Consider the following 22,171-nt stretch of genomic DNA (forward strand, 5'->3'; position numbering starts at 1 on the left):
TCAGAGATCTTTCATGGATCTCTACACATTTCTGCCCTGTAGTCTGTATATACACCTGTCAGGCTTGGTTGTACTGAGAGTACTAGTGACCTCCAGCATCCAAATAGCAGACCTGGTGCTGGTTTCCCTGTGACCATAATGCAGTCAGCTGTTATTGATCCTTTTGCTAGGAAACAGGCTTTGGACGTGTGAAATTGCTGTCATTGTCCTTTTCTCAATTTACTGCCCTTGCCTGGCATGGAGAGATTGAAAAATTTGTGTGTTGTGTATGAAGTAGGTTATTGTATTTTAGATTAAAAACTGTAGAACTATCCTGGAAAGAGTATGGCCTGGGGGAGTAGCAATCAAAATGCTCTTAAATTACTTTATTTCAGAAGAGATTAAGGAAAAAAAAAATTGATTCCATAGTATTGATGAACTTCAGCAGAGGTACCTGAAGTCTGTAATTCTTTCTTCTACTTTCTCTAAGTGAAAGAAGGCCGAAATATACAACATCTGGTTTCTGCACTTTTTTATTTCAAAGTGAATCTCATTGAGAGTGAGTTAAATGCTTGTTAAATTGAGCTGGCTTGGTAGGTACAGAGCTGTTTCCACCAGCTAACTAATCAGCATAATCAGAGAATGATTACATCTGCATCTATGCAGTGAGGGTTTTCTGTTCTTTCATGTGTCTGTGTCAACCCACATTTGGTTTTGAGTGATAGTACATATGTATTATGCAAATTTAAGAGGACCTTTCAGGATTTAGTAGGGTGCTGCATACTGAGGGTGGGGGTGCATTGTCAACATGGTAAATTACACACCAACTGAAAACTTGATTTCCTGTTTTATTTAGAATTAATTATGCATATATATATATGCATGCTTTCATACTCCACCTACTTTGTAAAGGGAAAAAAAAAAGACATAGAAGGAATTAGTTGGTTTTAATTAATCCAGCTTCTTATACTTTCTAGCCCTTTGCTCTGAAGAGATGTAAGGGAGCAGAAGAATTTGAGGCAAAAAAAGTTCATGCTTTCCAGCTAATACTAGCTTTTCATTGTATCAGCTCACTGTGGTTTGCCTGCATGATCCAGCTGCAATGAATGGAATTGAGCAAGAACTGTTTGCCTGAGTCTTTCCTATGTGCTAATAAGACGAAGTAGTGGTGACAGTTGTACCCTTCATCATCACTGGGAGAGAACAGAATGGGGAGGGAAAGAAAGACCAAGAGCAAATGAGAACAATATTTGGCCCAGATGAGTTTTCCTGACCAAACACTTGGTATTTTTGTTCCAAAGGCCCCTGACTCACAATGAAAATGAGCTAATCCCTATGAAAAAGTCTTTCTGGATATTGACTGGGAAGTGTTTGGTGTTGAATGAAAGCACTTTGAGAGAAGCTTTTGTCCATGTTGTGTTCTCATTAGCAGTGTTCTCATTAGTAGAGCCTTGTGATAAAAATGGGTGCATTGCCCTAGTTTTTACTTGTTAGAACTAAAATCCAATGTGCAAGTATCCCTAATTTTTTTTTTCTTTCCTTATCTACCTATGCTATGCCTTGCATGAGTGCCTCACTGCCCTGTCCCTTCCTCTGCGTACAATTTCAGTGTGAGAGTCTCACGCTCCTTTCCCATCCTTTCTTCTCCCTTTGGCACATTCCATGACCTGGCCCCTGCCCCACACTGTAAGCTTGGTAAAGACTGAATAGTGACACTTGCAGGGGGAAATGTTCACCCTGCTGTTTTAAAAACAAACAAACAAACAATCTCAGTTTCAATGTTGGTTTCTTTAGACTGTATATAACCTGCAGAGAAAAGCTCCTTCAGGTGATTCAGAAAATAAATCTAGCTTTGGTGTTCTAAAATGTCCTGTGGAGGAGATGCTCTCTATTTCCACTGATACACAAGTAACTTAGAGTTCTTGTCCTCCTAAATTAGTCAACATTACCTGAAACTGGGCAGAACTGAAATTCAGAAGCTGAGCTATCTTCAGCTCTGCTCTGGTGAGCAATTTTTTTCCTGTACCAGCCATATCTTGAGAAGCAGAACAGCAATCTTCTAATATGTGTTTCTTGGATAAAAAGAAGTTATTGTAAGTATGTTTAAAAACTTTCTAAGGCCCCAATTCCATCTTGAGTGTTTTCTAGCCATTTTCATGGGTCCAAGGCAAGTGCCTGTGAAGCAAGTTGCAGAAGGGAACTGTTGCAGCAGGCATCAAAGGCTAGGACACCAGCAGAGTAGTTATAAGAGCTGCAACCCTAAACTGTAGCATCCATAAGGTTTCAGGGTGGAGTTTTTTTTCGGTGCCCTTGGCCCTTCAGCTAGGACCATGCTGTCATTTGTGTTGGCAGATGATGTTGGCAAAGCCCTTCCTGAGGCAGCTAGACTGATTCTTATAAAGTTGGTTAACATGTCAGGGTGTTAAAAAGATAAGTGCAGCACTTCATGGGTCTGATATTTCTTGGGCTCCAGAGCTGGATTCTTTCAGGAAAGAAACTTTCAATTTAAAACTTTGTTTCTGATTTATCTAAAAATTCTGGCTTTTTTTTCTGTCTAAAAGTCTCATTAACAGGAAGACTCTCATGATAATTTGGCAAGCCCACTCCATATTTTGAAGAAAATCATTAAGTACATAAACATATTGGACAAGACAAATAATGGATGATTTATACTATTTTTTTGTTTGTTTGTTTATCTGAAAAATACTTCAGTTCCCAGCAAATATTTTGGTTTTCATTTTATTTCTTCCATGATGGCTTCCTTTGCTGCACTGTCATTTTTGAAACAGACCTTTATGATTAATTTTCACCTTTTTTTACAAAGCCCTTTTATTCTGTACTAGATCCCTAAGCTTTCCTGTTTCAACATTAGAAGCTAGCTATTGTGGTTTGGTTTTTATTTTTTGAACAGCTACTCTTTCCATCTTAATAGCTGAAATTAGCAGACAAGGGAAATTGGGGGCTGGAGAGGCTAGAAAATCAAGGCTAGGAAAGAGATGATGGAAGAAACCTACAGAAACACATAAAATGCTCTAAAGGAAAGATCTGTTTGAAACATTGCAGAAAGTATGGGGAAAAACAGAAAGTGTGGGTAGAGAAAGCAAATAAACAGGAAAAGAAAATAATTGCGTTGCCAGATCATGAGGTCTTCATTCTTTTCTTGCCTTCCTTGGTATGATTATGTATTTGCTGGAAGCATATGGAATTTTATGGAAACATCTTTCCTGTTGTCATCCCTGGATAGAAGGATTCCTTTGAAATGACTTACAGGAATGAAAAAGTCATTAATCAAGTCATCTTCCTGGTCTACGCATGAGTCTGTCACTTTTTATGTCATCTTAGAAGAGGAGGAGCTGGAAGGAGTGATCATCTCAGAGCTGGAAAGAAAATTTACAAGGCCATCTGGAAAAAGAAAGAAAAGAACAGACTATCACAGAGCTTCCTAATAGCAGGGGGGGGAAGAGAGAGAGAATATGGTTGTGTGTAATTTACTAGAGAAAGGTCAATTAAAACCCCCAAAGGCTAGCAACTTTAAAAAGAACTATGTTCTACTTTGAATATACAAGTAAAAATATAGGTGAAATCTCAGGTTTAATTGTATTTGTTTGGATGGTAATGGCCAGAAATTGTTTGTTTCAAGGGGTCTGCTTCACCTCTTTCTTCCACTATGGGAACAAGTTTCTCATACTCTGTCTCAAGAGCCATGCCAGAAGTCTGCAGTTCTTGTCTTCCTGTGCACAACTGTTTTGCTTGGCTGTAAGCATAAACGCTCTAGGGGGACACTGTCTGTTAAGGGCTAATTCTGCTTCAGACTTATCCAATACTTTTTGTCTTTTGTATGACTCTCTTGCACTGTGTAGTTTGGCCGTAGCTATAATCCATGTGCCTCTGGCTTATGAAACGGTGCTCTGCTTCAGTTGGTTTCCAGTGGCCATGTTCCATTTGCTCTGTCTCAGCTGTTTGCACAATTCAAATGTATGCACCGATCTAGTCCGACTTGCGCAGAAGCAGCTACAGAATTTCATGCAGTAATCCCAGTGAATCCAAGCTGCATCCAGCCATGACTGGTGCAGGCTGTGAAGTGTAGCAGATGAGGACAGTGGAGATCTCAAAGCAGGCTGGAAACTGGGTTTTTCAAAATCTCCTGAGGATCTAGGAACACACAATACAGTGCTGTACTAAGTAGAACTCTCCAAGCTCGCACTGAAGCTGATGGCATGGTGATACTTTGCTAGATCATTTTATACTTGCTGAGAAACAGGCCTAAATACCTTGGACTATGCCTTTAATGCACTGCTCTGTGCCATGTAGGATTCAACCTTGTTTGGTGCTGCAGGAAAGGTGTCTTAACAGATGCCGGTGGGATGTGCTATGGATTGTGCCTGTTGCATTTCAGGAGCAGAAAATCCCATGGACTTCCAGTAGCACAAGTAGAAATGCTGCTGATTTATTAGAGTGTTTCTGATAAACCCCCTGTACTTAGCTTATTCTGTGGTGGCTATGAGTTGATGCTGTTGCCACTGATTTGTATTATGGGAAGTTGTGGAGATTCCGGAAGAAAACCAAAGTGCTGTACTTCTGCATGTTCACCACACATACAGTAAAAACCAGGCCTTGCCCCAGGATCTTACAGGCACTTTTTTTGATGTTCTGCAGAGAAGCAGCATATATTGGGGAATGACTTTATCCAAATTCTTAAAAGGATACAGTGCTCAAGAGCTTCAGTGCTACATGTAGTATCTGGGATGATAGCCAAAAAGCCCAGATGTTTGGTCTTCAGTGGGTTCATTTTAAGCTATTAAATGTGGAGTTTATTTTTTGGTTGGAAGCTGACTTTTTCTCAGTTTTCCTAGCATATATTGAAACATTGACTTTCTTAAAGGCAGCTTGATTCTGTTGGTTAGCCCCTTAAATGGGTGCAATGCACTCATGCTACATGCATTCATTGGCACTAGAATCATGATTTACTGGGCTTTTTTTTTTTTTTTAATCATTATCTGAGACAAAAATGCCTTGGTGCAATAAATGCATATTTTCTCAGTGACAAAATACCTGCATAAGTGAAATGAGCATGCCAAGTCAGATGTAGCTTCAGAGTAGTCTAAGGGTGGGAAAGGGCTTGCTAACTCTGTAGCCTGTCTCCCGTCATGTCACACAATCATGTTTTGCATGAGGTCCTTCATCTGCCCACCTGCTTCTTTCTAGAAAAAGGCAAAAAAGAAAAAAAAAGGCTACTTCCTCTTTCCAGATGTTTCCATGTCTGTTGCTGTAACCTTATATTGTCTAATAGTGCATGAGAGAGTGCTAGGGAGGGTAAGGCCATTCCACTCCACAATAGATGTGAGAGTGGCCATCCCAAATTCCTTCAAAGGCTCCAAGCCCAGCATACAAGGCAATCTGCACCACTGGGGAATTACTACTTGAATTAGACACCTGCCACCCGGAGGGGTAAAACAGGAGAACTTTTCTTTTCTCCTTTTTTCCCCTGGCCAGATACAGTGAGCAGATCTATGTCTTCCCCACCATCTCTCATTAGCTGTGAAAAATGCAGGTACTCACTGGGTCATCTGTATGGAAATACCCAGCACAGGATCTTCTGATGGCAGTACATACAGGAACACATGAATGTGCCATCTCCTGATTCATGTTCCACCTGCCTGTGTCACCTGGTAGAAGGGAAGTCATTGTGCCCCTGTACTCAGCACTGGTTAGGCCACACCTTGAGTACTGTGTCCAGTTCTGGCCCCCTCAATTTAAGAAGGACATCTTGAATGTGCCCAGAAAAAGGCAACAAGGCTCGGAAGAGGCCTCGAGCACAAGCCCTATGAGGAGAGGCTGAGGGAGCTGGGGTTGCTTAGCGTGGAGAAGAGAAGGCTCAGGGGAGACCTTATTGCTGTCTGCAACTACCTGAAGGGAGGTTGTAGCCAAGAGGGGCTTGGTCTCTTCTCCCAGGCAACCAGCACCAGAACAAGAAGACACAATCTTAAGCTGTGCTAGGGGAAGTTTAGGCTCAAGATGAGGAGAAAGTTCTTCCCAGAGAGAGTTGTTAGCCATTAGAATGGGCTGCCCAGGGAGGTGGTGGAGTCACCATCCCTGGAGGTATTCACAAATGGATTGGATGTGGCACTTGGTGCCATAGTTTAGTAGTCATCAGGTGTTGGGTGACAGGTTGGACTTGATGATCTTTGAGGTCTTTTCCAATCTTATTGAAAATATGATTCTGTGGAAGAAAGAGTCCCAGCTCTGCTCCAGAAATACAAAATAGTGACTAGGAAGATGTAATGGTAGAGTAGCAAGCTGCTGCCAAGGTTGCCATCTATGTGTAATGGAAATGAGATGAGTTGCCTTTTGCAGACACCCTTTTGGTTGTGTAACTCTGAGTAACTCTGTGTATGTCTCTCAATTTTTTCAGCCAAATAGTATCTCACAATTTTCCTCCCCATCAGTCTCACTGCTTTCAGGGTCTACTGGAGGGTATGAGAAATTCCTTTCTTTTGTGTTTGGTTACAAGAACAGATTTGAGAGCAACAGGGCAGTGTTAAAACAAGCAGCCTGCAAATTTTGCTGCACAATATTTATACTCTGAATAAAGCACACCCATACATGCCAGATACTCCTCTGGCTAATTCTTGCTGTTGACAGGAAGCAGACATTCAGTCTCAAAACATTTACACATCTCCACGCTGACAACAGCAACATGTATTTGGGGTCTACCTAAGAGATGTGCTGCAGTCCCTTTGACTGTTAGTTGCCTTAATTGAGATCATGAATGTGGGCCAAGGGGCTGACCAAGAACCTATGCACACAAGTATGTGAGATTCAGCACCTTTCCTGAAAGACTAAAATAATAATTTTAGATTGCTTGGTTCTTTATTTCTTTGATGTGGTGTAGGAGGATGCTGCTGGGCATTTTTGTGTCTTTATAGGCATTTTGGCTTCCTAGACAAAATATACTTGCTGAGTTTCTGTGTCCTGGCAAAACTCCTTCCTTCTCTTTCATTTTGATTTATTTAGTGTACTAAGCTGGCTGATACTGAATTACTATATGTAAACAAACTCAGATCCTACTCCAGACTTGGGCATCTCTCAGTCATTTCCTGTATAAAAACTCTGGGATTTTAATAACTAAAAGTTGCTTGTCAATTAGAGAATATTATTGTAGGTAGATTGTCCTTACTGTCATGAAAAAAAGTAATATTTTAGCACATGAATTCCTTCTCCTTCCCATTTGTCTTCTATTATTAAACATTATTATTAAATTCATACCTTTCTCTAAGCTGGCTTCATGGGGTGACAGTTGTTCTCCTTTGTCTGTTTGGCCTTTCTCTGGCTTCCAATCCCTGCTGTGCTTTCCCTCCACAGCATAGGTGTAATGCTGGTCATGATCACCAACCATTTCTTGAAAGCACTTTGTCTGCTTTTTCAAAAGATCATTGGTGCTTCAGCATTACGGTGATGGTGGTATAAGGATTCTTTTCTTAGCATCAGAATCATGAAATATTCAGAAGGTATTGCTCATCTGTGCCCAAAGCTCCAAGACATCATGTGTGTTGATGGATTGGAATTGGAGCTCTTCGCATGTCATCCAAAATGTTTATCATAGCAAAGGTTGATGTGACAGAATTGGCCGACTGGCATGAAAAGAAACATTTCACTTTCACAGGAAAGTGCTATCACTTTGCTCCCTTTTAGAAACTATAGTTGTTTTCTGAATTACAAGTGGTTTGCCTGAAGAGCATAAATTACTGTGCTCTGTATCACTGCTTACTGGATGACAGATATACAGTCCCAAGTTTTCAAGTGTGTTGTCCTGAAAGGTAGCATGTATTAGAAATGAAAACCATTTCAGTACTCGAGCACCTTCCCTCTGGAACAGACTGGATAATAACGTCTTCATCACCCTGGGTTATTTTAGCATTTCCTGAAGGCTGCACAAGATGTTTTCTATTTGCTTGTCAAAACAGACTGAAATGAAAATTATTTTTAATAAAGTGCATTAATCTCAGTGTGATCGCTAAGTGCATCTTCTCACGTCGGGTTGTTTCTTTCTGCTTGTGAGTATTTGTGGTGACTTAATGCCATGATTACTGAGTAACCCACTGTTGGGAAGAAAAGAATGGAATATGGATACAGAACATCCTCCTTTGCCTCCTAGAACAGTATCATTGTTTCAACCTAATGTTGTAAAAGGTGGCTGCTGAAGGACTTCATTCTTTCCCTAGTTTTTCAATGCTGTATTCTCTAAGTACCACATACTGGAAGTTGTGTTCCCATTGATACTCTTTTCTTTTTTGTCCCTATCTGTTAGTAAATATCTGCTGGAGTGCCATGATACCAAGCCTGAAAGGTGCACAACAATGCTAAAATTAGTTTCTAACTAGTCCATGGGAGCACTATAGTTAATCTCATAGTTTCTTAGGTCATATGCTCTTTTGTTGAGCAGCTGCTGGATGACATTCTGAGCTTTGGATGAACTAAGATCCAGTATTTAGAAGAGAAAAATGCTTGTTGAGAAAGGCACTGGGAGTTTTTGAAGATAATAGCTGAATGATTTTTTTTTTTTCTTTAATAAAATGTTTCTGTACACCAGGTTTTTTACTCAAGTTACTCAGCTCCTAAAATAAGTGATGGACAAATCTCAAGAGATTTGGTTTCGTATTTGCCCAAACATTATCCAAGCTAAGTAAAGCTCTGGAGTCTGCATAACTGACCATGAAAACTCAGGCGAACAGACTTTCTCATGAGAGTGTCAGTGTTTCCTGCTGCCTGGAAATACCAAGAAAATAATCTTTCTGGTGGTATTTTGGAACTTCAGCATCTGGCCATCGATATAATCAGATAGGAAAGTGAACATGAAAAATAATTATTTAAAAAGTGTGAGGTTTCTTGCAAATCTTTAAGGGAAAGCTATTAACTGTTATCATAATTCTATATCTGAGAGTAGGAGATCTTAATCTGCAACTGCAAATTCTGGCTGTGTTGTTCTTGATGTTGCAAAATATTATCACTCACGAGACACGGAGTATTTCTTCAGTCAAGGAGAGAGATTGCTGTTGTATCCTTCTGGGCCTTTTATGTAAATATGTAACTGAGCAGTGCTCCTGCAATAATTGGGTTTTTGGGAGAATATTCTGCTTGCTTCACTCTGTGTGAAATCTTAGCTCAGCTGCAGGGCCACAATAAATGTCTCATGCTAAACAAGTAAAAGCTTTAATGATTACATTGTATAACTACTAAACCAATGAGGAATGCCATGGTACTAAATAACTGTAATGCTAAAACATTACATTGGTTTATATAGAAATTGGAAGATGTGATCTATCCCTGCGTTTAAAATTAGAGTTAATCTTCGTTTTGGAATTTTACAGTGAACCAATGAGACATGCAGGGAGAGTAGCTTCAAATGTTAAAGATGGGAAAACATGCTTATCTCTTGTCCTTCTGCCACTGCAGTATTTACAATATATCCTTTTACTTATTCAGTCCATATTTAGTAACTTGAGCAGTGAGTTTCCCATCATTAGCTTTGTATGATTAATGCAAATTCATGCTGCAAGCAGAATACAAGAAGAACTTCGTCAACTTCCCTTTTTGTTTATTTTCACCAGTTTTTTCATCACCTGACAAGTCCTCATGAAGTCTTATATCTTTCTGTTTACGCTGGTCCTGTGTTGCAATTTGGTTGCCCATAGGTACTCACTCACATCTAGGTTCTCTTTCAAGACCTCAAACACTTGGTATATACAACCTGTCCTGTATCAGGAATAGTGTGGCCAGCAGGAGCAGGGAGGTCATTCTGCCCCTGGACTCAGCACTGGTAAGGCCACACCTTGAGTACTGTGTCCAGTTTTGGGCTCCTGAGTTTAGGAAAGATGTTGAGTTGCTGGAACATGTCCAGAGAAGGGCAACAAAGCTGGGGAGGGGTTTGGAGCACAAGCCCTATGAGGAGAGGCTGAGGGAGCTGGGGTTGCTTAGCCTGGAGAAAAGGAGGCTCAGTTGCTGTCCACAACTACCTGAAGGGAGGTTGTAGCCAGGTGGGGGTTGGTCTCTTCTCCCAGGCAACCAGCACCAGAACAAGATGACACAGTCTCAAGCTGCAGCAGGGGAGGTTTAGGCTGGATGTTAGGAAGAAGTTCTTCACAGAAAGAGTGATTTGCCATTGGAATGGGCTGCCCAGGGAGGTGGTGGGGTCACCATCACTGGAGGTGTTTAGGAAAAGAGTGGATGAGGCACTTGGTGCCATGGTTTAGTTGATTAGATGGTGTTGGGTGATAGGTTGGACTTGATGATCTCGAAGGTCTTTTCCAACCTGGTCTGGTCCTATTCTATTCTATTCTTAAGAATAATCAAATAGAGTTCTGTCAAACTTTCAAAATCTGGATTTTTATGTCTATGTTTGTGCTCTTTCCAGATTTTTTTTCCCCAGTTTGCCAACCTTTGTTATTCTGAATTTCCAGGAATATGGTGTAAATGTTGGGAGAGGGCAGTCAAGTGCAATATTGTTTTCTGGATAAGCATATTTGCTAAATTTGTACTTTTCACCCCTCTGTCCCTTGCCAGTGTTATTGCAATCATATAGAGACCTTTTTTCAGATATGAGCTCTGCTTCTGTCTTTCAGAAAGTATGTGTCTGTAAGGTAAATACACCTATATGTGCATAGTCATACAGTTACTTTTTTAATTGTATGACTGCTTCTTTCTCATATAACTAAATGTTGTAGGCTTATTTGTATTGTTACCTTTAGTTTTTGGAGACCAGAAAAATGTTTCCATTTAAAATACAGGAAAAGATCATCCCAAGTTCCATACTTTGGTTTTTATTCATAGAATTGTAGAATTGTCAGGGTTGGAAGGGACCTCAAGGGCCATGGGCAGGGACGCCTCACACTACATAAATTGCCCAGCGCCACATCCAGCCTGGCCTTAAAAACCTCCAGGGATGAGGCTTCTACCACTTCCCTGGGCAACCTGTTCCACTGTCTCACCACCCTCATCGTGAAGGAACTTCTTCCTAACATCCAATCTACTTTTTTTTTTTTCCATTCCCCCCAGTTCTAGCACTACCTGCCACCCTAAAAAGTCCCTCCTCATCTTTCATGTATGCCCCCTTAAGATACTGGAAGGCCACAATAAGGTCTTTTCAGAGTCTTCTTTACTCCAGACTGAACAGCCCCCACTCCCTCAGTCTGTCCTCATAGGAGAGGCGCTCCAGCCCTCTGATCAGCCTTGTGACCCTTCCCTGGACACATTTCAGCATGTCCAGATCCTTCCTGTAATAGGGGCTTCAGAACTGGACACAGTACTCCAGGTGTGGTCTCACCAGAGCGATGCAGATGGGGAGAATCACCTCCCTTGACCTGCTGGCTATGCTTCTCTTGATGCAGCCCAGGATATGATTTGCTTTCTGGGCTGCAAGTGCACACTGGTGGTTCATGTTGAGCTTCTCATCCACCAGCACCCCCAAGTCCTTTTCTTCAGGGCTGCTCTCAAGCCAGTCACTGCCCAGTCTATATCGGTGTTTCAGATTGCCCCAACCCAGATGTAGGACCTTCCATATTGTCATTAATTATAATTACTTAGTTGTGCCATTAATAACAACATGCATGCATACACAGTCTGTTTAAATCAAAGTAACTGGATGCTCGAATTAAGACTGTGTCTGCAAACAGATGTCTGAAAATTGTTTGTTGGTTACCTACAGTGCTGTTTTCTGTGGTTCTGCTGTTATAAAGGGGATTCAAATAATGCAAGAGGCGAAAGAAATCACTGCAGAAACATAATCAAAGTGACAGTTTTGTGCCATATTTCCATATCAGGCTACAGGGGGAAAAAAAAAAAGATGAGCTGTATATGCATAGTTAACAATGTAGGTGCGTCTCTGGGGAGTGATCTGAAATGAAAGGACTATCTTCTTTCTCTCATTTAAGACTTTTCCATTTCCAATTATTTTTCTAACTATATATTAGCTGCTTTAATTAAAAGGTGATGATTCAGCACTTTTTTAGCCACCAAGAACATTTTTATAAACTAGAGTTTTAAAATTAGTAATAGACTCTTTTACTCTTACTTGGAGCATTGGAAGCTGTAGGAATATTTTAGCACAATTTGAAAAATAAAAGTTGTTTTCAGTGATTTTGGTGTCCAAGGGTAGTTCAACCTCTTTGCTTGCTAACTCTAGTTTTCAAAGGCTTGTAAGACTTTAATTTGATTCTTTATCTGAGCATAAAACAATGTCTGAGAACTGCATAATAAATTACTGGGTAATCACTTTTGTGTGGACTGCCTGATTGTAAGAATGAATACTGCCTCTTAAGAAGCACTCTGAGTTAGTGCTGGGCATAACTGAACTTCACAGCTCAGACTGACTTAAGTTCTCATGAAATCCAGGTGGTTTCATCTAAACAGGAAGGAGAAATGTCTCACTGGTTATTATACATTTACTTAAGTGTGTGTGTGTGTGTGTGTGTGTGTATCTGTTAGAGTTTGTGCAAAAAACTTTGTGCAGGTGTTTTCAAATGTATGCATCTATGTATTCAGGTATATATGGAGGTTGTACTGAAGCCAGTGTTGGTCTCTTCTCCCAAGTAACTAGCAATAGGATGTGAGAAAATGGTCCTAAGCCTTGCCAGGGGATGTTTAGTTTGGATATAAGGAGAAATTTCTTTACTGAAAGAGTGGTGAGGTGTTGGAATAGGATGGCCAGGGACTTGCCATCCCTGTACATGTTCAAGAAGTGTGTAGATATTAGAATATTAGAATTAAGCAGGTTGGAAAAGACCTTCAAGATCATCAAGTCCAACCTATCACCCAACACCATCTTAATCAGCTGAACCATGGCCTCATCCAGTCCACTTTTAAACACCTCCAGTGATGGTGACTCCACCACCTCTCTGGGATGTGGTGCTTCAGGATATTGCTTAGTGGTCATGGTAGCTGGGTTACAGTTGGACTTGATGATCTTAGAGGTCTTTTCCAATCTTAGTGATTCTATAGAGTTAAAACCAAAACAAAACACCAAAACCAAGCATTGGTGAGTAATATATTTTATTTCATGGTTTCTCAGTTCAACAAGTAATTTTGACTGCTGCCTTTTCCCTAAGCTAATATTCCCCTCCCTCATCACAGCGTCTTCTGAGAGTGGGTTTTTTAATTTCCAATCTTTAAGTAACTACACATAAGCAAATTTGAATTTGTCTTTGAAATTTTTCCACTGTTACTTACTTGTGTGCAAAATCTACACAAATTTTATGTTGCCAAAAAGTGTCAGTGGGCCAAAGTCAGACTCTTCAAGATGGGGAAAGTAGCAGAGCTGGAGTTCCTCCTTTGCAATAGCTTCACTTAAACTCCCATGTCAGCTGCTAGTACAGAGGTACCTTCAGGAATGAAGCTTGCATTGGACACCTGCCTGTCAGGCTGGGTGTGCTCTCCTGTTGATGCAAAGATGTTGGTTTACAGAAACAAAGCATTAAAACTTTTGATGGATTCAGTTTGTTGACATCAGTGGAACCAAAAGAGCTCCTCAGTTGTGTGAGCTCCCCATCCAGGATATTTAGATTTGTTTGTTTGTTTGTCTTTTTTTCAGTAAAAAGATTAGTTACCTGGGCATGTTAGTTGAATTAAAATGGAGATTTCATGCTAGTCTCCTGAGCGAGTGTGTCACTCTGGGCGTGTGTTGGAAAATGCAGAGTACTAGCTGACTTGAATTCAAGTGATTGAAAGCAACACCTGGGCAGTAATCAGGTGTGATGTTTAGCCTTGTGGCAAAGTGAAGCTGAAACCTCACCAGCCCCAGTTTATCCTTCCTTGTTCATCACGGCTTCTCTTTCTCAGTCTGCCACTGACGGCTACTACCTCCAGCTCAGCAGCATGCCTAGGCACTTTGCTTCTCACGTCTGGGAATGCACATTTCTACTCTTTTGGTTTTGTTTTATTTTCACCTGGGTCATCGGGGGATCTGAGATGGGTGTAGGGCTGTGGCTGACTCTATGTTGCCCTTTGACACCTCTTGGAGGTCTTGGGACTATGGGAGAGCCCCTTCAGGGAGCAGCACCATCAGGGAGGAGGGAGCCCCTTGAAGACTCAAGGGCATGTAGTCAAGGCAGGAAGGAGGGCAGAGACGGTTCAGCAGCTTTGACAGCTCCTTTTCCAGTGGCATCAGTAGTGACATCAGCTGACAGAGAATCTGTGTGAGAAAGCACCAATGGTCTGCTAGCTGTAAGTACTGCAAGGATACACTGGAACCACGGTTCCTATTTGCTTCAAGTGGCTAATGCTGCTTTCAGCAGAAGCAGAGGAGCTGCCTCAGTTTTCCAAAAAGGCAACCAGACCCTTGCTCCTGTCACTGGGTGAGTGGAGCTCCCCAGAGGCAGACTGTGAGGCCCATGTGTGCCAGTGGGAGCTTGCCTTTGCTGTGTGCCATCACTCCAGCACTTTGCGGTAACTGTGGGAACCACAAGTGGTTGGCAGTCCCTTACATTTTTTGGCATTACCCTTAAGCACCTGATAGGCCAGGGTAGTAGTCTGATGTCGAAAACCTCTACACACCTGCAATTACCTAAATCCACAAAATTACACCCATAGGTATTTGCAGACAAAAAATGTTGGCATAAAATTAGAGACCATTTCCTAAAACCTGTGCCTACATTTTGATGATGCACGGTATGGGAGCTTGTTATTTTGAAACGGATTTGTGGAAAGCAATTGAAAATCTCCAGGCATCCCATCTATGTTTAAAGTAACAACAATAACAAAACTTTAAATTAGCATAGGAGATTTAAGATGTTTCAGGAAAACATTGATTAAATCTGCCAATGAAATGAATGTGTTTGGTGAGTGACCTAATTAGTGTATACTTGGTTCTTTTTCGCTGCACCGCTTACCACTAATTACTGTTCTGCTGGTCTTCTCCTGACAAGCAAGAAAAAACAAGGATGAGGGATTTGTTGAGGAAAAAGTGACATTCAGTTTTAATTCATTTGAACCTGCTGCCAAGCTTAATTATGAAACTGAGAAACTGAGACCTGGAGGCCCCCAGCCATTTAGGTTCTAGGAGACAGAGATGTTCAGTGTCTGCCAGTGTATTTGGGTAGCGCTTACCGCAGCTAGTTATAAACTTGTGCTTGCTGATGCTTAGCTGTTTTCTTTCCCCTGCAGGTATGAAACCAATGGTTTAATTCCTTAAATTTCATTATTTAGCTCTCATGGCATCAGACCAAAACAGAATCACATTCATTTTATTTCTTAGATTAATGTTGGGTTTTTTTTACTCTAAACAGCCTTGTCTTGGGATATTTTTTTTGCATTCTTGCATGTGCAAACTAGCAATTTGTCATTCTCCAAAAGAAAACCTCTAGGGGTCCTGGGATACTTGTTGTAGCACTGGAGTGCCAACATCACCCTAAGTGTAAGCACACTTGAGCCGAGGGGCTAATGGCAATGATAAATTCAACTCCCGTCTCTCGGAGCAGCAGGAGTTAACACAGCTTTCCCTATAGACATTTGGAGCTCTTATAAGAAAAGGGCAGGATGCTTCCTGAAATAAAGGGAAATAGTTTTGGTTTTGGTTTCCTGTGGTGGTGATGGTTACTTGTGAGCAGAGTCTGAAGGTCGAGGTTTAGAATCCAAGTGCATTTTTATCATGTTCTACACAAAGACTGTGGAGGAGGTTGGGGGGGTGGTCCCAGGGGGGTAGAAGTGTAATCCATTGACCAGAATGCTTACAGTGCAGGGCACACAGAGCAACACCAGCAAACATGTTTGAAAAGCTGTGGAATATGAGACTAGCAGAGGGTGTAGCTGGTGGGGCTTGCTCTTGTTTTTAAGGGAGGAAAAAGAAATGTCGATGTTTTCTTAGAATAGCACCATCTGATTGGCACACCCTGGTCTGAATCCCTCCCTGAGAATGCTTCCAGCCAGACTGCTGCCTTTTTTTCAGGAGGAGCCAGGGAACAGTTTTCTGAGCAGGGATGGGTGCCTAAGCAGCTAAACCCACCTGTGCTGCACCTGCCAGGGACAGCCACAGTAGCCCAGCTCTGCCAGCAGGGCTGGAGGGAAGCACAGCCTACACACACTCCAGCACAGGCAGGAGGGAAGGAATCTTGGTACGGGGAGTTTGAGGATTTATTGGTGCTATAGGGAGAGATGAAGGCAATATTCCAAGACCCAACTTTAGCTGCTGTGGGGACCAAAGCTGACCTACTCTGAAAAGTACATAAAACAAAACAAAAAAAAACTCCAAAGAAACAACCCCCCCAAAAAAAACCCAAAACAGGAAAGCTGGTAATATTTTGTTAGTGCCCAGCCCAAATTCCCCCCAAATGAAATGAGATTATAAACATCTGAAATATGTTAGTGTAGATCACCAACACAGGCTATAAACATCTGCATGGAAGAACGGAAACTGTCCCGAGAGGCACCATGCATGGTTTTCTGTTCTGTAGCATTGCAGGGTTCTTGTAAGGATACTTGAATGCTGAAACAGCCTGGGAACTTGGCTTCCCTTTCAGCAGACTGATGTTCTCTGGATGGATTTTCAGCCATGGAGCGATTTTGTCCTGATGTTCTATGTGTGCTGGAGAGATGTGTCGGAAGCAGGGAGGGCCAAAAAAAAGGTACTTGGAATGAAAATGAACTTGAGAGAAGGAAGAAAAAGCAGCTTTGAGTGAGACTGGGAGTAACAATGCTAGAATGATAACGGGGCAGCTAAAGATAAGAGTTTGGGTTTTTTTTTGTCTCAAGACTCTCACTGAATCTCTGATATGCTTATATAGCCCCTTGTGCCCATTAAATAAATGTTTGGAAGATATTAATGAGCTTAGATATTATAGACTGACATTAATCTTCAAAAATTCACTATGTTAGATATACCTGATCTCCATAATAAAACACCAGCATATTCTTAGATCACAGAATTATTGAGGCTGGAATAGACCTCTGAGATTATCAAGTCCAGCCTATGACCTAACACCACCACACTGACTACACCATGCCTCTAAATGCCACATCCAATCTTTCCTTAAACACCTCCAGGGACAATGATTCCACCATCTCCCTGGGCACACAAGGTATTTCAGGTTTCCCATGTGGCAGCTTTGACATCCTGATAGGATCTCCATCTAGCAAGATGCATCCAATTGTGTCTTCTTCATCCCAGAAGCTGCTCTCCCAAAGGGGAAAGACATTAGAGACGTTCAGGGAAGACTGTTGGTCTCTTGTTGCATGTTTTTTGATTCAAAGCAGTATCAGTCTCACTGCCACTCTGTGTTGAAGAGAGAGTGAAGGAAAATGCAGTGTAGAACAATGGCATGTTCAGTAGTGATAAAAAGGGAAACTCAAATGGGATATTCTGAGCAGGTAAAACACCCCTGCCTTACCAGGTTGGCCAAACTCCAGGTGAATTTTTTCATGGTGGTGCTTATCAGATCTGCTGCCCAATGTACAGTTGTTCTAGATTTTCCCTAATTTGTAGTAAAGCCCTACCAAAAATTTACCCCAAATCAAAGAAAAACAGAAAATTGAAGGAAGAAAGAAACCGAAAGGTCAAGATCTTGACTTATTCACCAAAACAGTGCTTTTTCATATAGTCTGTAAGTAACTCAGCAGTTTCTTTAACAATTCTGGGGTTTTATTTTCTTTCTTTTTCATTTTCTTTCTTTTTCATTTTCTTAAAATCTTGCAAATGAGATTTAAGCCAAGAAAACAAAAAAGTCCATGTGCGCAATATTCTTTCATCTTTAGACTAACCTCTGCATTCGCTGCGTGTACATACCAAAACAATAACAAAGAGATGTCTCAAACTTGAGGGAGCAAGGTAGTCAAAGGCATGCATACTTTTATACCTAGATTTGGTGCAAAGGAAGGCCACAAGGCCTCCCAGGAGCAAGAAGAAAGGCTGGCAAAAGACATTAAAATGGATATGGCAGGAAAGCATATCTGTGGTTACCTCTTTTGTATTGACCTAGTAAAGGGAGATGTCTGCAAAGGAGCTGTTAGGCTATAAATACGCTTGTGCTAATATTATTAAAGCTTTCAGGCGGTTCAGTTTCATCCATATGGCTTCCCAGGGAGACGCCAAAGAGGTGGCCTCTGGCTACGGCTTGTCTGAGAAGCACACACCTACCTGAGCTGTAATTGCTTGATGGGATGTAGATGGGAGTTTTTCCTGGATGGAGAGTGAAATACGTGCAGCTGCCTAAATAAGTGCTTGGCAACATTTTTAAGTATTTCTAATTCTTTTTAAATCTTTATGAGGAAGACATTTGAATGGTGCTGAAGATCAGAGATAGCTCAGTGCTTAGAAGTTTTGAAAAGTCCACTCCGTCTCCTCTTTGCCCTGCTTCGTATCTTTAGGAGAATAAAAATGCTTCCTGTCAGTATCCAGTAGGGGCTTAGCAGCACTGGTCTTGTTTGGACTTTCCAGTCTTGCTGGTTAAAGGAAGGGAAAAATAGGGTGGGAGGAAGATAGGAAGTGACTGACTAATAAACTAAACTAATGCAAATACTGGGAATAGGAAAGCCACTTAAAAGGAAATTATTATCCCTTGCCAATCCCTGAATTCTAACCCCACTAAGCTGCTGTTCAGATGATACCCTGAAATAATTCCTGGTAGGGATCTGGCCCTTGTTCCAGCAGAGAGGGCAGTCAGATGAAAGCGATGTAGTTTAACCAGGCTGTGATTTTATTATCTTACTATCTTCCAGACCGATCTGGCATTTTCTTGTAGAGTACAGGTTGCAATTTCTCCCTTAATTGCTTCAACTTGTTGGAAGGCTGTACTCCCCGACCTTACACAGGTGGCCCCAGCCTGCCACACAGACCCCCAACCCTCTTCTGAAGCTTAATTCTCACATGGGTTCAAGGGACAAGGAAGAAGTGTTGTTATCTTATGATACCAGCCATTGAAAGGTATGTCCCAGGGAGTGCCATACTGCTGCCTCCTCTTACAGAAGAGATAGGGCAGAACTCCAGAGCCCCATGAGCATGTGCTTTCCTGCTGCTTAGGGACCTTTTATCAATTAGATAGGCAGGCAGAGAGCTGTAGACTCTCTCTCTCTCTGCTGCATACCTTCCTGGATTTTGAAGCTAAAACCCCACTAGTTTCAGAAGGAAAGGTGTGATAAAGGTAAAGTGGCTGGTGGTGTTGGCCGTGGTACTGGAAGACTGAGAGACAATGTGAAAGAATGGAGAGGGTTCTTTCTTTATAAAAATGAAATCTTTAGCTATGCATGCACACATGGATAATAATGAAAAGGTCTGTTTCTCTGTTTATTTTTCAGGTTATGGGTTTGTAGATTTTGACAGTCCAGCAGCAGCACAGAAAGCAGTGGCATCTCTCAAAGCAAATGGCGTGCAGGCACAGATGGCAAAGGTAAGAGCAACCGTGTTATTAGAGGATTATCTGCACTGTTGGGTTAAATTTCCAAGAGTTTGATTTGCTTATGTTTTACTTAAAGTTTTGGGCTTGCTTATTCCAATTTTTTTTTAAAGCCCTTTGGCTCCAGCTCCTTACTCATCTTACGGTTTCTCTGTGTTCTTAAGAACTGTCTTTTGCAATAGGATCTGCTTTGGTGCTCTCTCTCTGCCCCCCTCTATAGAAAAGGTTGTAAGATAGAGAGTGCTGGAGTGCTAGAGTGGTTGGAAATGCCTTTTTTTCCTGACTACAGCGTGAAAGAAAGAGTTGTCTTTTATTGACCTCAAAGTTGTTCATTTGGTCCCTTTGCCTTTTGGATATGCTTTGTGGGCTTCTCTGAAGGATTGGTTGATTAAACATGGAAAGTTTGTGATATGTACCTCATTTTGGCTTCTCTCTGTTTATTTTGAGGCTGTAAATGGAACTGTAGCAGGTTGTTGAAAGAATAGTTGCTGGAGGGTGTGGATAACTGGCATTTCTTGTTTGGAGTGACTGTGGGATACATGTTGTGCACCTCGTAGCAAGCACAGTGAGCTCTAATACTCTGGTCCTGAAATTATACTTTGTTTCCAAGCAAAGGGGCTAACGGGCAGATGAGTGTTACAGTACATGATGATCCTGTACTCTTGCTGTTGCCTTTCTGAAGGCATAATTGTATGGCTTTGGGCTCTGCTAGCAAAAGTAGCTGCTGTTTTGCACACTAAAATGCCTTGGCCTAGAATCACATATGGCTTTTAATATTGCCTGATTTAGCCTCTGCAGAAAGGATGCAAACCTAGAACCTCAAATATTGATCTCAAGCAGGTAATTACTGAGTCAAATCTACACGCACTTACCACAGCTGAGGATTCCCATTTATGGAATGCTGGCGATTTTGTTTTTCAGTGTTGTACTTAAAAGCATATGGGTTTGGTTTTGTCTGAAACACACACATATCTTGATGGTAAATGAAGTTCTTTTACCCTTCTACTGAAATATACTCACTGTGCTTAAAGTAACTGGATGTCATCTATGTACTCCTGTTTAACAGTGCCCCACAATGCAAGCTGTGCTGTATATTGGCTCTTAGTTTTTGTTGACATGTGGCAATAAAAACTATTTGCTTCAAATGAGTAAAAGATGGCAAGCAGAAGAATGTGAGCACCTACTAACTATACTACTTTATTTCTCAGGTATACTGCATCTCCTTGTTAAAATAAAGGCAATTTGACACTAGTCAAACTGTGGAAAAGAAACCAAAGACAGGACATATGTCCTCCTTCATGATATCAAACAGCTATTTCTGGGGAGGAGTAATCTCTAACTACATAAATCTGTAACACTGGAGACTTAAAATTAGAGATTTAATGATGGGGTGGAAAGGTAAATCGATATATGGTATTGCCATGCTTCAGAACAATGAACAATTTCAGCAATTGCATCTGAGGAAATACCAAAGCTGAAGGTGACTTAAAATGCTGTGGTTTGGGTTGTCCAATATTTTGCGGGCCAAATGCAAAGTCTGATGCTTTCAGAGTGGAAGCAGCTATACAGGTTTGTTTTCTGGGGATCTGTGGTGGGACTAGTTCTTTGCCTTGCATGATTTTGAGGTGACTGATGTGTTCACATTTGTTTACATAAGGCTGTGACTGTATTTTTGTTATTTAGCCATGGTGCCTGAAATCCCAGCGAGATTCATTGCAGTGCATTTGATAGTTCAAGATAAATATACAACTAACTTTTCTTATCTTTTAAAAAAATCTAAGTAATTAGAAAAGCAGGGATTCAAAGGAAAATGAGATGACTCTACACAAAGTACTTTATACTGCTGAGAAGGCAGGAGCCTGGGAAAGCAAATCTATCTGGAGAAACATGTTAGTTCTTGCACATACTGGAAGCCAAGTTGCATAACAGGGCTGAAAGACAGCGTTACCTGCCAGTGTCTGAATTAACAGTGAGGGCTCAGAAGAGGTTTAAAGAAAGAGGTAGAAGAAGAATTTAACCTTCAGTTCTGGAAGTTTACCCAGAGCAGGTTTTTTTTCAAGAGCTGCATTTAATCATTGGTGAATAATTGTTATCAAATGAAACAATAGTTAAAAGGAAAAGAAAAACGTGTGAAGAGATGACCTAACCATTTTGTATGGCATACCTTTAAAACACAGTCAGTATTTGTTCTGCATTGCAGAGCAGTGAAACTGGCCCATGTAGAGACTGAGGAGAAGGCTGTAACCTCTGTCAAGCACATATCAGCAATCCCAGCCCAGTCATGGATGCTTTTGAATAAAGTTGTGAGACATCAGGCAGGTTTTGCTATGCATTGGCCTTCTCTGGTAGTGAGAGAAAGTATACAAAAGTGTCAGTATTGTCTCTAATGTTTTCCTAGAGAGAAATCTTGCCCAGAAAGAGAAGCTCTTTCTCAGTTTTAACACAGTATAATTTTTCTCATAGAAATCCAGGAGTCTTTTTTGAAAGACAAAAAGCAGAACTGAACCTCCACCCTTGCTGGCTGGTAGAAATATCTTGAGGATACTTGTGTAAAATATACTCATTTTATTGATGTTTAAATACAGCCATCTCCCTCATTTTTGATAGCATTTGGACACTTACTTGGCTTATTTGATTTCAGAGTGCTGCCTCTGGAAGAAGGTTAAACTCTGGTGGATCGATGCTTGAAGTCCCATCACTGTTGGAAAACAAGTCTGGTCAAGGCTAGTACCTACCAGCATTTTGGATGCTGTTCAGCACTGTGCAAAGTAGTTAGGAGAGTATTCAGCTGAGGGACAGGAACATCAGTATTATGCCTG

At 41.2% G+C, this 22,171-nt stretch overlaps 1 protein-coding gene across 3 annotated transcripts in view; it reads left to right on the top strand.

The window, feature by feature from the left end:
* RBMS3 (RNA binding motif single stranded interacting protein 3) overlaps positions 1 to 22,171 on the top strand; it is a 631,327-nt gene that overhangs the window by 335,378 nt on the left and 273,778 nt on the right. For all 3 annotated transcript variants that reach the window (XM_054160933.1, XM_009898327.2, XM_054160934.1), the window contains one exon: positions 19,255 to 19,346. In XM_054160933.1, coding sequence (XP_054016908.1) covers positions 19,255 to 19,346 — 92 coding nt within the window. The remainder of the gene's footprint in view (positions 1 to 19,254; positions 19,347 to 22,171) is intronic.

The sequence above is a fragment of the Dryobates pubescens genome, chromosome 4, assembly GCF_014839835.1.
Source record: "Dryobates pubescens isolate bDryPub1 chromosome 4, bDryPub1.pri, whole genome shotgun sequence".
NCBI lineage: Eukaryota > Metazoa > Chordata > Aves > Piciformes > Picidae > Dryobates > Dryobates pubescens.